Raw genomic sequence first — 19,047 nt, 5'->3', positions numbered from 1 at the left:
GCTCCGAGCATCCTCTAGCTCCGAGCATCCTCCAGCTCCGAGCATCCCCGGTTCCGAGCATCCTCTAGCTCCGAGCATCCCCTGGCTCCGAGCATCCCCGGCCCCAGGGCGAGCCCCGGCGGCCCGGCAGCAGGAGCGGCGCTGCTGGGCGCGGCCCTCGCCATCCCCCTGCAGCCCCCGCCCGGCTCCATCCCCTTCCCCGTCCCCCGCTCACCTCGGCGCTGCGGCGGCGAATGCGGCTGCGGGAGGGAGGGAGGAGCCGCGGCCCCGCCACCGCCCGCCGGGAGCCGCCCGGTCCCGCCCCGCCGCCGGCGGGGGCGGCGCTCCGGGCATCCCCCCACCCCGAAAGCACGGGAGGGGTACCGGCCTGCCCCTCCCCGCCACCCAGCCCTGTCCCCAGACAACAGCGGGCAGCGCAGCTACAATAATTTATGTTTATTGACACACGGCCGGGGGGAGAGGGCTGAACGCCCCCCCGGCCATCCCAGCGCAGCTCCTACAACCCGCCCCGGCCCCTCCCAGGGCAGGGAGCAGCTCCAGCCCGTCTGTGGCCGAGCCCAGCCCCCTGCCAGGCCCCTCCATCACTTCTGCCGCTTGTAGATCTTCTGTGCGAGGTCCAGGAAGATTTCCCTGGGCAGGCGCCGGGCGTGCCTCCCGATCAGCTCCTGCAGGCGCCGGTAGCTGCTCTCCTCGTACTCCCGGAACGCCGCCTGCATGCCCAGGGCATCGTAGAGCTCCTTCACCTTGGCCACCTTCTGGGGCTCCTTAGAGCCATAGTTCTCCTGAGAAAAAACCCTGGAGTGAGTCAGGGCCATCCCAGCTCACGGCGCCGCACGGGGCAGGAGCTTTGTTTGGGAGCTTTGTTCTCTCTCCTCTCTTTGTTACTGTGATATTTTATGAAAAATCTTTTTGCTAGGATTTTTTCCTCTTAGGAAGATGAGAAGCTTCAGTCAGTCTTATCTGATGGCTTCTCCTTGTGCTTTGCTGCTTTGGGACGTGGCAGGTGCATTTTTGATTGGTTCCATGTGAATTGATTTTTCTTAATGATCAATCCCAGTCCAGCCGTGTCAGACTCTGGTCTGTCCCATTTTTATTATTCATTCTTTTTTCAGCCTTCTGATGTATTCTTTTTTTTATTGTTTAGTATAGTTTTAGTATATCATTTCTTTTACCATAATATAACAACACGATAAACCAGCTTTCTAAGAAACATGGAGTAAGATTCATCTCTTCCCTCATCCTAGGACCCTCACTAACAACACCCCAACACTCTCTTACTTCTTCTCACCCTCCTCCTCCCAGCCAGGTGACAGCACCTGGCACTGCAGGTGCCCATCCTGGCACTGCAGGTGCCCATCCTGGCGCTGCAGCCCCTCTCCCAGCTGTGTGATGCCAGCCTTACCTCCAGGATGTGCCTCTGCTCTGCCGTGGCCCTCTGCAGACACTGCACCACCAGCCAGCTGCACTTGTTGTCCTGGATGTCGGTGCCAACCTTCCCTGTCAGGGCTGGGTCCCCGTAGCAGTCCAGGAAATCGTCCTGTGGCACCATGGCAAGGCCTGAGTGCCACAGCCAGCAGCTGGCAAGGACCCAGGGGTGTGGAGATGCCTCCTACCTGGATCTGGAAGAACTCCCCCATCTCCAGCAGGATGGCTTTGGCATCCTCGTGCTCCTCCTTGCCATCAATGCCTGCCTGGGGGGAGGGAAGAAATAACAGGCATAAAAAAGCCCTTGAGGACTTGGGATAAAGCCTTCCAGGACCTGGGATAAAGTTAAGTCTTCCAGGACCTGGAGATAAACTCTTCCAGGACCTGGGATAAAGTTAAGCCTTCCAGGACCTGGGGATCAAGCCTTCCAGGATCTGGGGATAAATTAAAGCCTTCCAGGACCTGGGGATAACATAAAGCCTTCCCGGACCTGGGATAAACCCTTCCAGGACCTGGGGATAAACCCTTCCAGGACCTGGGGATAAACCCTTCCAGGACCTGGGGATCAAGTAAACCCTTCCAGGACCTGTGCTCCTGGCAGGAGGGTGAGGCCCCCCGAGCTCTCCCAGCACACTCACCATGTACATGGCAGCAGCCACGGGCAGGTAGAAGGAGTAAAACGCTGTCTTGTACTTCACAATGGCCTTGTACCTGTGCCAGAGGAGCCAGGCTGAGCCCCAGGGCCCCCCTCTGCAGGGCACCCCGAAACCAGCCCCAGGGCCCCCCTCTGCAGGGCACCCCAAAAACCAGCCCCAGGCACCCCAAAAAACAGCCCCCAGCACCCCAAAACCACCCCCAGGGCCCCCCTCTGCAGGGCAGGGACTACTGGGCACCCCAAAAACAGCCCCAGGTTGAGTCTCTGCAGGGCAGGGAACTGCAGGGCACCCCAAAAACTAGCCCCAGGCACCCCAAAACCATCCTCAGGGCCACCCTCCGCAGGGCAGGGACTGCAGGGCACCCCAAGACCAGCCCCAGGGCTCCCCTCTGCAGGGCAGGGACTGCAGGGCACCCCAAAAACAGCCCCAGGGTCACCCTCTTCAGGGCACCCCAAAAACCAGCTCCAGGCACCCCAAACCCAGCCCCAGGCTGAGTCTCTGTAGGGCACCCCAAAATCCAGCCCCAGGCACCCCAAACCCAGCCCTGGACACCCCAAACCCAGCCCCAGGCACCCCAAAATCCAGCCCCAGGCACCCCAAACCCAGCCCTGGACACCCCAAACCCAGCCCCGGACACCCCAAACCCAGCCCCGGACACCCAAATCCAGCCCCAGGCACCCCAAACCCAGCCCCGGACACCCCAAACCCAGATCTGACACCCAGAATCCAGCCCCGGCACCCCAAACCCAGCCCCGGGCATCCCAAACTCAGCCCCGGGCACCCCAAACCCAGCCCCGGACACCCCAAACCCAGCCCCAGGCATCCCAAACCCATCCCCGACACCCCAAACCTGCCCCGACACCCCAAACCCAGCCCCGGACACCCCAAACCCAGCCCCGGACACCCCAAACCCAGCCCCGGACACCCCAAATCCAGCTCCAGGCACCCCAAACCCTGCCCGGACACCCCAAACCCTGCCTGGACACCCCAACCCAGCCCCGGCATCCCAACTCAGCCCGGGCACCCAAACCCAGCCCGGACACCCCAAACCCAGCCCCGGACACCCCATACCCAGCCCCGGACACCCCAAACTCAGCCCCGGACACCCCAAACCCAGACCTGGACACCCCAAACTCAGACCTGGACACCCCAAACCCAGCCCCAGGCACCCCAAACCCAGCCCCAGGCTGAGCAGGGCTGGGAAGGGCCCAGGCTCTGCCCCTGGTACCTCTGCTCGCTGAACCTGCTCAGGTCCACCTGGGAAACTGGAGCAGTGATGAGGTCCAGGGTCTGCCCCAGCTCGGTCTGGTAGCCTGTCTGGAGAGGAAGGAAAGGATTTGTGGCCTTGTTGCAGCTTCTCAGTGTTTAAAGGGGTTGTAAAATCGAGGAGGAGGATGTTTGGCATGGGGAGGATGAGCTAAAGGGTGATGGTTATAACAGTGATATTGGTATTGGAAGGAATTCCTGGCTGGGAGGGTGGGCAGGTCCTGGCACAGGTGCCCAGAGCAGCTATGGGTGCCCCTGGATCCCTGGCAGTGCCCAAGGCCAGGCTGGACAGGCTTGGAGCAGCCTGGGACAGTGGGAGGTGTCCCTGCCATGGCAGAGGGGTGGGACAAGATGATTTTTAAGGTCCCATCCAGCCCAGAGCAGTGTGTGATTCCAGGATTCATTTCCAGCCCTCCAGGAGAGTGCCAACCCCCCAGGGCAGAGCCCAAGCCCTGCTGCAGCTCCTCTTTGGGTCTAAAGGAAGGACGTGTCTGTCACAGACATATTCTATGAAAAATCCTTTAGTTAAGATCTTTTCTCGGGAAAAAAATCCTGAGAAAAGATATTAACTAAAGGAGTTTTAAGACCTTTTCTCCTGAGAAGCTTCAGCTTCCCCACGTTTTGCTGCTTTGGAATGGGATTTGGAGAATTGTTCACCCACATGTGAAATTGTTTTTACTTGATTTCCAATGACAGCCAGCTGTGTCGAGGCTGTGAGCAGCCACAAGATTTTATGATCATTCCTTTAAAGCCTTCTGATGAAATCCTTTTAGTACAGTTTTAATAGATCCTTTAATTTTAATATCATATAGACCATAAAATAATAAATCAGCCTTCCGAAACACGGTGCCAAGATTCTCATCTCTCACCTCGTCCTGGGACCCCACGCCACACACACCCAGCAGGACACCCAGGAATTTCAGGAACACATCAGAAAACAGGCCCAGACCCCAAGAAATCCCCAAGGAACACATCAGAAAACAGGCCCAGACCCCAAGAAATCCCCAAGAAAGGTTTGGGGAGCAGGGCTCACCTGCAGGAAGAGCTCCAGCAGGTGCAGGTAGAAGGGCTGCTGCCCACAGTACCTCCTCAGCAGCCGGTACACCGAGGACTCCAGCAGAAAAGCATCATTGATGGCATCCAGCCCGATCCCCTCCTGCAGCAGGGAGGCAGGGAGGTGTCCCACAGCCCCCCAGGGGACACCCCCCAGCCCTGAGCAGGGCTCTCCTGGACCCTCTCACCTTCTTGTACCAGCAGAGCTGCCCTCGGCGGGTCAGCGACGCGTCCATGATGTCGTCGGCCACCAGGAAAAAGGCTTGGAACTGCCAGAGGCTGGGTCAGGGATGGGGGGAACCCCGGGGGTCCCACCCCCAGGGGTCCCATATCCATCCAGGCGTGTCCCACCCCCGGGGGATGTCCCATTTCCATTGGGGTCCCATCCCCACAGGGGAGGTCCTATCCCCCAGGAATCCTATTCCCAGGGGGTCCCATCCCCAGAGGGTTCCATCCCCAGAGGGGGAGGTCCCATATCCAGGCATGTCCCACCCCCAGGGGTCCCTTATCCATCCAGGGGGGGGTCCCATTTCCATTGGGGTCACATCCCCACAGTGGGGGGGGGGGGTCCCATCCCCCAGGGATCCTATTCCCAGGGGGTCCCATCCACAGATGGGGAGGTCCCATATCCATGGAGGTCCCATATCCGGGGGGGTCCCATTCCCGGGAGGGGGTTCCAATCCCGGGGGGAGGTCCCATCCACCAGGGAGGGTCCCATTCCTGCGGGGTCCCATATCCGGGGTGGGGGGGGGGCCATCCCTAGAGGACCCCATCCCCTGGCAGGGGGGTCCTATATCCAGGGGGGGAGGTTCCCATTCCCATTGGGGTCCCATATCTGGGGGAGGGGTCCCATTCCCATTGGGGTCCCATCCCCCGGGGGGTGTCCTATATGCAGGATGGAGCTCCCATTCCCATTGGGGTCCCATCCCCCGGGGGGTGTCCTATATGCAGGATGGAGCTCCCATTCCCATTGGGGTCCCATCCCCCGGGGGGTGTCCTATATGCAGGATGGAGCTCCCATTCCCATTGGGGTCCCATCCCCCGGGGGTGTCCTATATGCAGGATGGAGCTCCCATTCCCATTGGGGTCCCTTCCCCGGGGGAGGTCCCGGTTCTCACCAGCTCGATGCACCAGCCCACGGCCAGGGCGCAGCGGAGGCTCTCCGGGTCCTGCCGCTCGGGGCTCGCCAGCCGCCGGAACGCGGCCACCACCGTCAGCCCCCGGTTGCACTTCCCGCCCGGCGCGTTGTACTCCAGCACCTGCGGGAGCGCGGCCAGGTGAGCAGCCCTGACCCGACACACCCCTCCAGCCCCTCGCCCGCCGGCCCTTCCCGCCACCACAGCCCCGGTCCCGCCGCCCCCGGCCCGTTCTCACCTGCTTCAGCCGCGCCACGGCGTCTCCAACCTCCGGGTGTCCCAGCATGTCCTCCGTCAGGTCGCGGACGATCTGCGGGAAGAAGGCGGCGAACTCCTCGCGCTCGGCCGCGGCCCGCGCCCCGCCGTCGCCGCTCATGGTGCCGGGTCGCGGTGCCGGGTCGCGGTCCCGCTGCTGCCGCCCGCGGCCTCCACGGTGCCTCTGGCCCCGCCCTCGCTCCGCCTCCCGCGCCGGGCAGCCGGGACGCGCAGTCCCGAGACGCGGGCGCGGCCGCTTCCAGGGACGTCGTTGGACTACAACTCCCAGCGTGCCCCGCGCCTGGGGGCGGGCCAGCGGGCACGAGGCTGGAGCGCCGCTCATTGGTCCGTTTCATCGCGCGAGGATGAGCCCAAGGCGGCTGAGCCGATAGAAGCGCAGCGGGGGCGGGAGCGAGGTCGGTGATTGGTGGAGAGGGGGAATGGAGAGAGAGCCGCGTGGCGCGGGGGCGTGGCGGGGATTGAGGGCGTGGCCTGAGGGCGTGGTTTGAGGGCGTGGCTTGGGACGAGGCGTGTTCGGTAACCGGGAGGGGAATGGGGGGCACAGGCTCCCGGACGGGGACAGGGGTGCGCTGGAACTGGGGCAAAACGGGGGTGTGGGGGGCCTTGCGGTCTATGGGGTTGCAGGGCGGGTGTGGAGCGCTGTGCAGGTGTGGTGTGCAGCACAGGTGTGGTCTGCCGTGCAGCTGACATGCTGTGCAGGTGTGGGTGCAGAGCAGTTATGGGGTGCAGAGCGGGTGTGGGGTGCAGTGCTGTTATAGGGTACAGAGCAGTTATAGGGTGTAGAGCGGCTGCGGGGTGCAGAGCAGTTATGGGGTGCAGAGCGGGTGTGGGGTGCTCTGCAGGTGTGGGTGCTGCACAGGTATAGGGCACAGTACAGGTGCGCAGGGTGGGTTGCACCACACGCCCGTGTGCCCGCGGGAGCTCCCGGGTTCCGGGTGGGCTCCAGCTGCCCATGCACCCTCGAGGGGACGCCGCAGGGATGACCCGGGCCGGGCACACGCGGTGCCACCTTCCCGCTGCTGCCCGCAGCTCCTGCCTGGGCCCCCGCCCCGCAGATTGGCGCCCGCCCCGAATCCCCTAATCCCGGCTCACCCGCGTTAATTAATCTCTCCGTGGTGCCCTCTAATCCCCCTCCCGCCGCCACCGGGATGCGGGGGCTCGGGGCAGAGCCTCCGGCTGTAGGACGGGTGTCCTTGGCGAGCGGGAACCGGGGACGGCCGGGGGCTCTGCCCGCATCTCCGGGGCTCTGCGGAGCCTCCGTGTCCCGGGGCTTTGCCCTCAGCCCCGGGCGGGCAGCGGGGCTCTGCTGGACCCGGTGGTCCCTGTGCCTCGGCCGCCAGAGCCGCCAGCCCTGCCAATGGACGCAAACTGGATGGGAGAGTGCTGGAATAGGAAATATGCTGGAATTCATTGCCAAAAAATTCTCTTTTTGCCCTGCGCCCCCCTTAATCAGGCTGGCAGCCGTGTAATCTGAAATAATCAAATTAGAGAGAAACCGTTAATCAGCGTTGAGCTCTTCGTGTGTCACGGAGCCTAATTACTGCGGGGAGCGGGGGGGCCCTCCAGCACCGTCCTGCGGGCCGGGGCTGGCCCGGTAACGGGGGCTGCGGGCCGGGGCTGCCCCGGTAAGGCAGGGCTACGGGCAGGGGCTGGCCCGATAACGGGGACTGCGGGTCGGGGCTGCTCCGGTAACGGGGGCTGCGGGCCGGGGCTGCCCCGGTAAGGTGGGGCTGCAGGCAGTGGCTGCCCCTTAACGCGGGGCTGCCCGGTAACGTGTTCTGCGGGCAAGGCCTGCCCCCGTGACCGGGGGCTGCGGGCAGGGGCTGGCCCGGTAAGGCGGGGCTGAGGGCAGGGGCTGCACCGTTAACGCGGGGCTGCGTTGGGGAGACCGGGCAGGGCACCTGAGTCCTGCCAGCCACCGTGTCCTGCCAGCCACCGTGTCCTGCCACCACCGTGTCCTGCCTGGGGGCTGTGGCAGGTGACGAGGGCGCAGCCCGAGCACGGCTGTGCCCCGAGACCCGCTCCAAGTGCCGCAGTGCCCGTGGCTCGGGTGCCCCGGCCCACCTTGCGCTGTGTGACCTTCATTTAATCGCGTTAATGCCTCGAGTGCTGCTCTGCAATCAGGCGGTATCAAACCCGCCCCTCCCCCCCGCAATAATGGGAACGGAGATGGAAGGGGAAAATAACCAAAGATTAAACATTAATCTGCCCAGGGCCGAAAGGGACCGGGGTGGGTGGGAGGGGACCTGTTGCCTTTGGGCTCCTGCGGTGCCACCCAGGGCTGTGGGGTCTGGGAGAGGCCCCTCGGTGGCTCCCGAGGGTTTCCTAATTACTCCCGGCTCTGCAGAAGGCCAGGATTGGAGCTGGGGTGCTGCAGCATCCCCCTGTCCTGCCCCATCCCCGGGCACGGTGCTGTGGGGTCGCAGGAGGTGCAGAAGGAGTTTCCCCCCGACCAGCTCCGAATCTCTCTTTATTATTTAAATCCATTATGTACAACGACCAAAAAATAAAAAAACGCTCTTAAATTCTCTGCGATATGAAAACTACAAGCTCTGTACATCGAACTGCCGTGAGTGCAAGAGTGGAGGATCATGGTCTTTGGTGGCTGAACTTGCGCCCGTGCACGGCCGGCACCCCCAGCCCCTCCAGCCTCCCCTGGGGTGGGCACCGGGCCACGAGGTGTCACGGCGGCGGTGCCAGGAGCGCAGGGTGGCTCCGGCTCCCGACACGGGGCTGTGCAGTGGGGAGGGAGCTCGGCGCTGTCCGAGCCGGCCCGCACGCTCTGCGGGGCGCTGGGATGACCGCTAAGACATCTACATCACGCAGTGTGAACACAGCCCGGGGACTCGGGACAGCGCGGCTCCGCTGCAGCTCCCCGCCCGACGGACCGCGGGGATGGAGCGGGACGTGGGGGTGAGCAGGGGAGGGTGGTTGAAATCCATGGAAAAAAAAGGCAGTGCAGGACATCCCCTGTGGCAGGCACTGCCGGGATTCCTGGTGGGCTGGTGCTCCCAGAGCAGCCCCGCGCTCCGGACCGCTCCCGACGCCCCAAAACACGAGGGTGGAGAACGGGACACCTCACTTGGGGAAGTACCGAGGGCAACGAGACCTCGCCCGCTGCGCTGAAGCTCCGGCGGGCCCCGCTCAGCCCCAGAGCACGAAGACAAGCCATGGTTCCTGACTCCGGGAGTGGGAAGCAGCTGGCACAGCGCGGTGGGGACGGAGGGGACACTACTCTAACCAGGACTGAACACGGTTGGCCCAAAGCGACACTGGAAGCAGAGCTCGGCTGCTTGGCAGAGCCACGACTCGCACACACATTGCACACTACTGTCTCTGGAGGGGAGGGGAGGGGCATCTGTGGGGACCCCGGGCACCTGTTGGATGGGGGGTGACCCCACAGCTCCACACGTCACCCAGGCACTGCCCGGGATTGGCATCTCTTTGTGACAGCCTTTTGCTCCTGTGGCACCAGTGACTGGCATCTCCAGGCAACCTGGAAATGGGACTGCAGCGCAGGGCAGGGGAGCAGAGCCCGGGCTGAGCATCCTCCTTGAGCCACAGGCAGTGGGGGCCCTGCAGGTGACCCTCTGAGCATCCTCCTGGAGCCACAGAAGGGTCATCCCAGATGATCTTGTGGACATCACCCTGGGGCCACAGAGGGGTCCCCTTGGACTGACCCTCTGAGCATCTTCCTGAGGCCACAGAGGGTTCCCCTCGGACTGACCCTCTGAGCATCCTCCTGGAGCTGCAGGCAGCAGAATCCATCCCAGGCTGCCCCCATGGGAGCACGTGGAGGGGCAGCTGCAGTGCCCGGGTGTGGGGCAGAGCCCTGCCCAGCAGCACATCCCAACCTCACTGGCACTCAGCACCTCTGAGGCAAAACGGTCCCACAAGCAGGGCAGAGGGACTGGGGCGCTGCTCCTCTGCCCCTCAGCATTGCCCCTTGGCACTCGTCACACCAGGAGAGCCCTGCCCAGGACCCCCAGGTGGTCCTGGCACTCTGGGAAGGGGGAGTGCTGATCCTGGACCCCCATGCCCCTATCATGGGCTCCAGCCTCCTCCCCGCACCTGGGGGACCCAGGGGGTGCCTCTGCCTCCTCACCCTAAAGGCAAAGGGGCTGGGCAGAGCAGTCTGGGCATCGAGGTGGGCATCAGGCAGCCCCTGCTGTGACAGAGGACAGGCTGGAGGAGCTGCCAGCGTCAGCCTGGCTCCGAGGACAGGCTGTGGGACACGCGACACAGAGCATGGAGGGCCCAGGCCCCGAGGGGCAGTTACGGGGAGCTGAGCTCCCCAGAGAGGCCAGAGTTTGGGCAAGGGCTCTGACCTGTCCTACGCCTCCGGCAGGAGAGCAGAACTCAAAGATGGTGTTGAGAAAGGAGGGGAAAGCCCAGGTAGGGTGACCCCCTTGGGGCAGTCAGCAGAGCCCCCTCCTCATCCAGCTGGCCCCATGCCCATCCCTGCCGTGTCCCCGTGCCTGGAACAGCCCCTCCACGGCCCCGGCTGGTGCCTCTCACCTCATTTTCCCTCCGACACGGCGGGGCTGGCGCTCTGCTTCTCCTGCCTCCTCTGCCGCCGGGATGCCCGGCTCCCTCCTGCCCGCGTGGCCGCCTCCAGGGCTCACATGTTGGATGGGAGTTTGGGTTTCGCCGTTTCCACCTCGGGGCTGAAGGCCACGGAGCCCTTGCGGGAGGGACCGGCTGCCTGCCGGGACGCGGAGCCCGGGGACTGGGGCGCGGACGCTCCCGCGGCGGAGCGGCCGGGCTGAGCCAGCGATCCCGAAGGCATCGGCTGCGAGTGTGCGGGCTGGCCCGGCATCCCCGCGCACGGCTTGGCCAGGAGTCCGGCTACCGAGGGCGAGGACCTGCGGGCCAGGTTCCCTGCAGATTTCCTGCCCTGCTTCAAAGAGCTCCCGTCAGCTTGCTGGGCCACTTTGTTGGGAAGGGAGGGCTGGGAGGCGGAAAGGAGCCGGACATCCTGGGTGAGCCGCCCCACCGGCAGCCCCTGGATGCTCCTGTGCTTCACCAGCTGCTGGGGCTGCATCAGGAGCGAGATGTGGGAGCCGGTGGCTCGGGACAGGCTGTAGTGGAGCGTTCTCCCCGGCGGCAGCGCCTGCTCGGAGCTGGGGGATGCAGCGCCAGCCGCTTGCTGCAGCAGCGAGGTGGAGACCGAGGCGCCGCGGGACCGGGAGAGTTGGGGCTGGGGGCCGGCCGGGGGCTGCTTGGCCCCCGCTGGCATCTCCCCCCTCTGCGCCGTTCGGGGCAGGGGCTGCGCCCCCGAGCTGTGTCTCTGGCCCCCGCTCTCCAGCGGCGCCTGGGACTGGACCATGGGCGAGGAAGGCGAACCGGCGGCCGGTGTCTGCAGGTGGGACTGAGCCCCGGAGGGCGAGCTCACGGAGGAGGGCCGGGAGCCCCCCAGGCTGGGCTGGGAGCGGCGCACGGGCTTGGTGAGCAGGGTGGCTTCGGGAGAGAGCGGGCTGGAGATGGAGGAGGGCGGCAGGAAGATGTGAGCCTGCAGGCTGTGCTGGTGGGTCAGCGCGATGGCCACGTTGGTGGTGGCGGCGGCTGTTTGCAGGGGTGCGTGCACCAGCGGCTCCCAAATCACCGGCTTGCCGCTCAGCTCCCGGCCCATCGCCATCTGCTGCAGGTCCTGGATGTTGTGGGCCATGTCCTGGTCGTGCTTCACGATCTGCTGGATCATCTCAGTGTTCAGGGGCCCCGAGCTGTGCTCGGCTCGCTTGCGGAGCAGGATGGAGTTCTTCTTCCCTGGAGGGAAGGCAGGAGTGTCACCGACCTTGGGAGCGTGGCCTCTTGGGGACAGTGTGGAGGGCAGGGTGGCAGTTGGGAAGGGACAATAAAACGTCACCAGCCTTCCAGGGGAAGTAAGACCCTGGGAAGGGTCTAGATTAGAGCAGTGGAAGCAGCAGGGATAAAACAGGAGAGTCCTGACTCCAAAGGAACTGGGTGCTGGAGTCCTGCTTGTCCTCCACAGGCAAGGAAGGGTGAGGACAAACAGCTGGTTACTGCCAAACACTGCAAGTTACATTTTCCCAGGGAAGCCTGTCCTATGGCACTGCCTGGATCTTGCTGGCAGGGAGAGAGAGGGCAGGCTCCTTCCCCATGCTCCCCATCACCCCCATTGCTGGGTACCCATGGGGTTGGGGCACTCATCCCAGCTCTGTGACTCCACCACCTGTGGGTCTGTGGGTCCGTGGGCCCTGGGGGGGCTGTGCTGAGCCCAGGAGGTCCCTCCTCCTCACCTATACGGTCCAGGCGGTCCATGGCCACGGTCTCAAAGGCTCTCCTCATCATGGGGTACTCCTCCAGCACCTCGTTGAAGTTGTCCACGGACAGGGAATACAGGCGGCAGTAGGTGTCAGCCCTCACGCTGGCCGTGCGCCTGCCCCGCGTCAGGAGGCAGATCTCTGCAGGGACACGGGGCTGGCCTCAGGGTGACACAGCCATCCAGCCCCCTAACAGCCCTGGGAGCAGGAACAGGACTGCCCAGCACCCCAAAACCCTGTACACAGCATGGCTCAGAGGCAGGGACAGACCCCACAGCCTGTCTCCTCTCCTCCCTCTGCAGGCCATGGAGACATCCCCAGGGGTGGCTGCTGGGATGGCCTGGCCTGTTTCCCTCCCAGAGCTCTGCCTGTATGCTATAAACTGGCTCAGGTGTTCTGCTCTAACCTCCTCTCCTCCCTGGCCAGCAGTGGATGCTCCCTCAGCCCCAGCCAGACAGAACTGGCATGAAGACCTTGGCACTTTGGATGCCAAGATTTTGGCACTGGGCAAGAGGAGAGGGGCAGGCAGAAACATGAGGGATGCCCCAGCTTCTGCTCCCGGGCAGCTTTTGGCCCCTACTCCATCCACCAGCTCCCCCAGCCCAGCCTCACCCCCAAAGTAGGAGCCATCAGACAGCTTTGTCTCCTTGTTGCCCTTGGTGAGGATGCTGACCACGCCGTGCTGGATGAAGTACATCTTTTTGCCCACGGTGCCCTCACGGATGATGAAGTCCCCAGGCTGGAAGACCTCGAAGCGCAGCTTGGTCAGCATGGCTGTCACAAAGTTGGGGTCAGCGTTGGCAAACAGGGGCATGTTGGCCACCAGGTTGCGGCAGTTGAAGTTGATGATTTCCTGTGGGGTGAGGAGCAGTTCAGTGGGTGTAGCCACATTTCTCTTCACAGAGAAAAGCAAGGCACAATTCTTCCCAAGAATATTTCTGGGTTTCACATTCTCTGAACCTCAGAGAAAGGAAAAACAATTCTTATCATTTGCTGTGCCTGTGTTGTGCCAAAGTAGAATGCAATATGATAATTATTTACCCAAAGTGATGGTGTTTTGTTTCCTTGGCCTATCAGGGCCAAGTGTGTGTGTGTGTGTGTGTGTGTGTGTGTGGGGACTGTTGGATGACAGTCACGAGATGTTGAGCAGTTGTGTACAAAGTTGAGTACTTGGAAAATTCAGTTTAGATGCGATATGATACGATACAATATAATAATTAACCTTCTGATATTAGAGAGTCCTTCTCATCCTTTCTACCTACACAGGGGTCATCCTGTTACGATAAGTGGGGACATCACCGAGCCTGGCCCCTGCCAGCACCAGCCTCTGCCCTCCAGGTCACAGCACGGGAGTGCTGCCCTCACCTCTTTGAGTGGCTCACTGAGCTCCCCCAGGATGTTCTCCTCGTCAAACATCTTGCCCTGGTAGCGGTGCTCGTAGTACTCGTGGATGCGCTGGCGCGTGTCCCCAGGCAGCTTGTGGAATGACATGTACTGCTCCACTTGCTTGTACTGTGGGGACAAGGGGAGTCACACAGGGCTGAGCTGGCACCACCTGCAGGGCTGCATGACGTGTCCGTTCTCCTCAGTGATGTAGATACAGACACCCCTGCTCCAGTGCCCTGACCCAAAGGGGGCAAAAGACAGGACAGCTGTTCACTCAGGATGCAGGTGGGCCAGGCCAGAGGGCAGGAGGGGGCCACACTGTGCAGAAGTGACCCCCAGTATGGACGCCAATATGGTCCCACTCTCAATGGGCAGCCCGAGCTCCACCTGCAACAACCCGAGGGAGAGTGGCAAGCACAAAGATCCCAACCTCTGGAATCAGTAGGGCACGGCAGCTGCGCTGAGCTGGTGCTGGAGGTGTGCCAGGACTCTTTCCCCAGTACCCAGGCCCTCCCTCCACCACCCTGCTGACCTTCTCCTGGTACTGGCGCCGGGACGAGTCCAGGGACTGGATGAGGGCGGTGGCGTGGCCGATGAACATGGCATAGCAGGTGGCCCCCACGATCATGCTGAGCATGGTGAGCCACACGTCGGTCATGCCCTCGGGCGCCTGCTGCCCGTAGCCGATGCACAGCATGTGGCTCATGGCCTTGAACAGGGCGTGCGAGTACTGCTTGCCCCACGAGTCGTTCTGCACACAAGGGACAGTGCTGCTGAAGGGTTTGGTGGAAGGTGCTGTGCACCTGAACCCCCTGGTCCCACCTCCCAGAGCTGGGGAGTGCAGAGACCCTGTGAGAAGAAGGTTCCTCCAAGGCCAAAGGGATGAGTTCTCCTCCAGGAAGAGGACTGTGAAGCCCTAAAATGCACCAGCCCCTCTCTGGGGAGGAGGCAGGAGCCCCAGCGTCCTGCTCCCTCCCTGAGGGATTCCCTGACTCCAGCAAGGTGGGCTGAGATGGGAAGGTGATGCAGAGGTTCCCTCTGCCCTATCTCACTGCTGTGACCATGGAGACAATGCTCACTGGCATGTCTCCCAGCAGCTCCAGCCTTGGGGTGGGAGACAGGGAACCAAATCCCCTCCCCACCAGGGCAGATCCCAGCTGGAATCACCCCAGTCTGGGCACTCACCACCATGTGGTTCTTGGAGACCCAGCAGTCCTCAGGGAAGTCCTGCAGCATGGGCACCAGGAACTGGAGGCAGCCGTCCCAGTGGCACAGCAGCAGCATCATCCCGATGAGGTTGAAGATCCTCACCACAGCGCTGGCCAGGTCATACGTCATGTGGAAGATCTGGAGAACATGCAGGAGCAGAGCTGCAGAGAAACTCTCCTCCTAGAACAGCCCTTGGGGCCCTCTGCCCTCCAGCTGGGGACCCCCAGCCTGGCCTGGGACCCTGAGCAGGAGACCCCCAAGGCGTTCTGACCTCCTCCCACTGGTGGATGTAGCGGATGAGGCGTGAGAGGCGCAGCAGGCGCAGCAGGCTGAGGATCTTGGTGAAGCGCACGATGCGCAGGGCCCGCGCCGTCTTGTAGACATCAGAATCCACCTGGGTCTCCAGGTCAACAATGAGGAAAATGTAGTCAACAGGGATGGAGGAGATGAAGTCGACCAGGAACCAGCTCTTCAAGTATTTCATTTTGATGGTGTGAGGGTCCAGGATGATCTCCGTGTTGTCCTCCACCACGATGCCTGTCCGGAAGTTCAGCACCAGGTCAGCCAAGAAGAAAGTGTCCGAAAGCACGTTGAAAACGATCCAGGGAGGTGTGTTCTCATCCTTGAAGAAGGTGATGCCCACGGGCAGGATGATCAAATTCCCCACCATCAGGAGCAGCATGATGAGGTCCCAGTAAAACCTGCAGGGTGGGAATGCAGGGGCCAGAGTGGGACAGGCAGGACACAGTTCGACAATAAACCCAGGATCAAAGTTAGGGTCTGACAGTGCAGAGAGGCAGGTGCTGAGCAGACACACACACACGTGCCTGCCCACACACATGACTAACACCCTGCTGCTTGCCTGGGACAGATGTGAGCAGAAGTGGGGTGCAAAAGTCACCCCGTGTGGGAATAGGGGGTGTAGGAGCTTGGCCGTCTCTCTACTGCAGGGAAGTGCATGCACACCTATGACCCCACCCCAAAGCTGCCACGTGCCCCATGGAGGTCTCAGAGACGATGTGGGTTTTGCTCCCTTGAGGCTCCTTGTCATCCGCCGTCTCCCTGCCACCTCCCGAGTTGGCTTAGCAGGATTTGGGATAAGCTTTGCTGGTTATGCAAACGGAGAGCCGAGCTCCTGGGGCAGCAGAAAAGGATCAGGGAGGCTGCTGTGGTGAGCCAGGCAGCAGCCAAGCAAGGACAGACAATGCTGGTACCAGGGGAAGGTGGGAGGAGGGTCCAGCCCTACAGGAGGTGCCAGCATGCACTGGGCAGGATGTGGGCACTCCTCATCCACCTCCTCTAGCTGAGAGTGGGCACGCTCAGAGGCTTTGGAAGGGAGGGAAAGCCAAGAGATGCCGGCAGCAGCTGGATATGTCAGGACACCCAGCAGCCCTGTTCACATGCAAATGCCACCGGGGTGTTTTCATTCTTTGCACAGACACATCATGACTTTCTCCACCAGCCTTGTGACTCCTGGGGTCCCCCATCAGAGCCTTCATGGGCCCTAGGGAATGCAAGCCCAGCTTTAGGTGTCCCCAGGCATCCCCTCTTAGTCCCAGCCCTGGCCGTGGGTGTAGGCTCAAATCTCCAAAGGTAATTTCAGGGCAGCTCTCAATGCCCAGTGAATCCAAACCAGCTTTTACAGGTGGCAGAAGCCTGTGGGGATTTCCTACCCCACACCCATGGTGGGACACGGATACTGGGATCTCTGCAGCTGGGGAAGGGGAAGGGGAAGGGGAAGGGGAAGGGAAAGGGAAAGGGAAAGGGAAAGGGAAAGGGAAAGGGAAAGGGAAAGGGAAAGGGAAAGGGAAAGGGAAAGGGAAAGGGAAAGGGAAAGGGAAAGGGAAAGGGAAAGGGAAAGGGAAAGGAGGTCACAGTGCTGTGACAGGTTCCTTCAGAGAGAGCACCAGAGCCTAAGGGGAGGAGGGAGAGGCAATCTCTCCTCATGGAGCCACCCCAAGGTCAGATCCAGAAACCACCTCAGGGCCAGGAACCCACTCCAGGGTCAGGATCCTCTCCCAAATTAACACCTTCCTGCGAGTGGCCAAGATTTGCTGGGCCAGGGAGGAAAATGAGGCAGAAGGGGCCTGACCCAGCTGAGGAATTGCCTCCTGCACCTCCATGCTGTGCCCTGAGAAGCTGAGCAGGGAAGCTGCCTGTCCCTGCAGCTGCCCAAGTCTGCCTGGAGCTCTCGCTTCAGATTTAGGCTTAAGCTCTTTAGGACAGGCCTTGTCCTTCACTGAGTGTCACACTGAACACTCGGGGCCCTGATCTCCATGGCCTTTATGTATCTCCCTAATGTGATAAACACCGGAGTAATCCCTCTGTCTGTCTACCTGCCAGCTCCCTTCACGGTGTTGCTTGCACAAACTGCTCTTGCCCAGCTCAAGGCTCACAAACTTTGAGGTGCTTTCGATGGGAAAAGGGCTCTCAGGGCTGGGTGTCATGCTGGGGTTGTGCAAGGGACCCGGTGAGTGGCAGGGGCCCGGTGGGGAGGGGAGATGGCTACAGGTGCCAGGGACCCACAGTGGGTGCTGGCTCCGTTCTCCAGGCTGGGGACATCATCCATGTCACAGCTTGCTGCGGGAGATGACTGCCTGGCAGCTCCATTCCCCGTGGAGAAAGCCCACCCTATATGACTCAACATCCCCGTGACACCCAGTTCCTCCCACATCATCCATCCCCGAGCTCCCGCTGTGATCCCGGTGACACCGAGAGCCGGGCCCGGCTCCTCTCTGGGTGACCGGCCCCGCTCCAGCCGCGGGGAGCCGCGTCCCAGGGGGATGAATGCTCCTGATCGAATTAAAAACAGCATCGAGAAGGGCGGGGGGAGCTCTAAGGGCAGGCAAAGCCCAGCAATCCCCGCATCCGCCTCCGCAAGCCCGGGGCCGGGTCAGCGGAGCTCCGCGGCTCGGCAGAGCCGGGCTGCCCGCGGGCACCGGGTGCCCCGGGAGCCCGCGGGTGCTGGGCAGGACAGAGCAGTCCATGCTGGCGGGATAATCCCAGACGGAAAGGGGATGGGGCAGCGCGGCCCCGGGCTCCGGCGGTCGAAGCCGCCTCCCCGGGCCGGTGCGGAGCCCCGGCTACCGGCACTTGTTGCCCCTACGGTAGCGGGCGGCGGGGCCGCGCTCAGCACCACGGACAGCGGCGGCGGGCACCGGAGCCGGAGCGGGGACCGGCGCCGGGATGGGGGTCGGTGCCGGTGCCGGGGCGGGGGTCGCGGGGCGCCGGTCCTACCTGAAGTCGCTGTAGGGATGGATAATCCAGGCGCCCGCCGACTTCACCCGTTGCCGCTCGATCTCCACGGCCCGGTGGCTGCCGAACATGCGCAGCGAGAACTTGTTCACGGCGGGCTGCAGCATCGCCCCGAGCTGCCGCTGCACGAACGTGCCCGCCGCCGCCGCCTCGCCCTCCGACACGATCTGCTCCGTCGCCGCCGGCGAGGCCGGGGCCGCGCCCGACGCCCCCGCGGGCGCCCCCGCTGCCTCCCCGTCCAGCACCGGCGGCTTCTCCCGCGGCTCGGGGCTTCGTCGCGGCGGCGCCGCCTCCATCCCGCCGCCGCCGCCTCGCCTCACGTTTCCTTCAAACGCCCTTGCTCGGGCGCCCTGCCCGTCGCCCCGCCGCACATGCCCGGCCCCGGGCGGGCGGGCGCTCGCTCGCCGCCCGCGGCCACTCGCTCACCGAGCGCTCACGAAGCTCCGCCGGCCCCCGCCTGTTGCGCACGCTCCGGCGCGGGCGCGGCGGTAGCCGGCAGCCGGGAAACGCCGGTGGCACCGGAGCAGCGGCGCTGGGAGCGGCGAGGCCCGGGCGGCACCGGAGCGGCGGCGGCGGCGGGACCCCGCGGCGGGCGGGGCGGGGCGGGGCTGGCGGGAGGGGCCTCGGGAAGGAGAACGCGCCCTCCGGTCCGGCCCCGGTAACGCCGGGGGAACAGAAGAGGGGCGGGGCTTCAAGGAGGGGGGCGGGGCTACCCGCTAGGGACCACGCCCTTTATGTCTCGCCCCGCCCCATCGTCGGCAGCGGGGAAAGAGGGGGCGTGACTTTGAAGACGGTGGGCGGGCACAGGGCGGGGCTCCTGGAGGCTATGAGCGGGGATCTCAGCATAGGCCACGCCCATACTTTGACCCCGCCCCTCAGCTCTGTCCCGCCGCTGTCAGGAGGGAGAGGTGTGGCTTCGGGTACGAGATGGGCGGGGCGATCTGACCCGGTCCCGCCCCTAGGATTGCGCCCCGCCCCTCGGCCTCGCCCAGTCCGCGCCGCTGGGTCCGAGGAGGGGGCGTGGCTTAAAGAGGGAGCAGTTCGGGACCGGTCCCGCCCCTCGTGTCTAACCCCGCCTACCGGCCCCACCTGGTGTGACGC

The 19,047-nt window shown here is 63.4% G+C and overlaps 2 protein-coding genes across 2 annotated transcripts; both read right to left on the bottom strand.

Moving 5' to 3' along the window:
• Positions 1 to 420: 420 nt before the first annotated feature.
• FDPS (farnesyl diphosphate synthase) lies at positions 421 to 5,953 on the bottom strand. The gene is made up of 9 exons (XM_050984901.1): positions 5,775 to 5,953; positions 5,519 to 5,659; positions 4,589 to 4,669; positions 4,381 to 4,503; positions 3,310 to 3,398; positions 2,064 to 2,136; positions 1,614 to 1,691; positions 1,403 to 1,537; positions 421 to 782 (listed from the first exon to the last, which is right to left on the bottom strand). The coding sequence occupies exons 1-9, from the start codon at positions 5,910 to 5,912 to the stop codon at positions 582 to 584; spliced, it is 1,059 nt and encodes a 352-aa protein (XP_050840858.1). The 5' UTR covers positions 5,913 to 5,953; the 3' UTR covers positions 421 to 581.
• A 255-nt stretch (positions 5,954 to 6,208) lies between these two features.
• Positions 6,209 to 18,242, bottom strand: HCN3 (hyperpolarization activated cyclic nucleotide gated potassium channel 3). The gene is made up of 8 exons (XM_030232024.2): positions 17,929 to 18,242; positions 14,963 to 15,392; positions 14,668 to 14,829; positions 14,015 to 14,233; positions 13,462 to 13,608; positions 12,709 to 12,949; positions 12,073 to 12,237; positions 6,209 to 11,578 (listed from the first exon to the last, which is right to left on the bottom strand). The coding sequence occupies exons 1-8, from the start codon at positions 18,240 to 18,242 to the stop codon at positions 10,434 to 10,436; spliced, it is 2,823 nt and encodes a 940-aa protein (XP_030087884.2). The 3' UTR covers positions 6,209 to 10,433.
• Between the last annotated feature and the right edge of the window lie 805 nt (positions 18,243 to 19,047).

Source organism: Serinus canaria, chromosome 25 (genome assembly GCF_022539315.1).
Source record: "Serinus canaria isolate serCan28SL12 chromosome 25, serCan2020, whole genome shotgun sequence".
Lineage (NCBI taxonomy): Eukaryota > Metazoa > Chordata > Aves > Passeriformes > Fringillidae > Serinus > Serinus canaria.
This window is presented reverse-complemented; position numbering and strand designations above follow the sequence as displayed.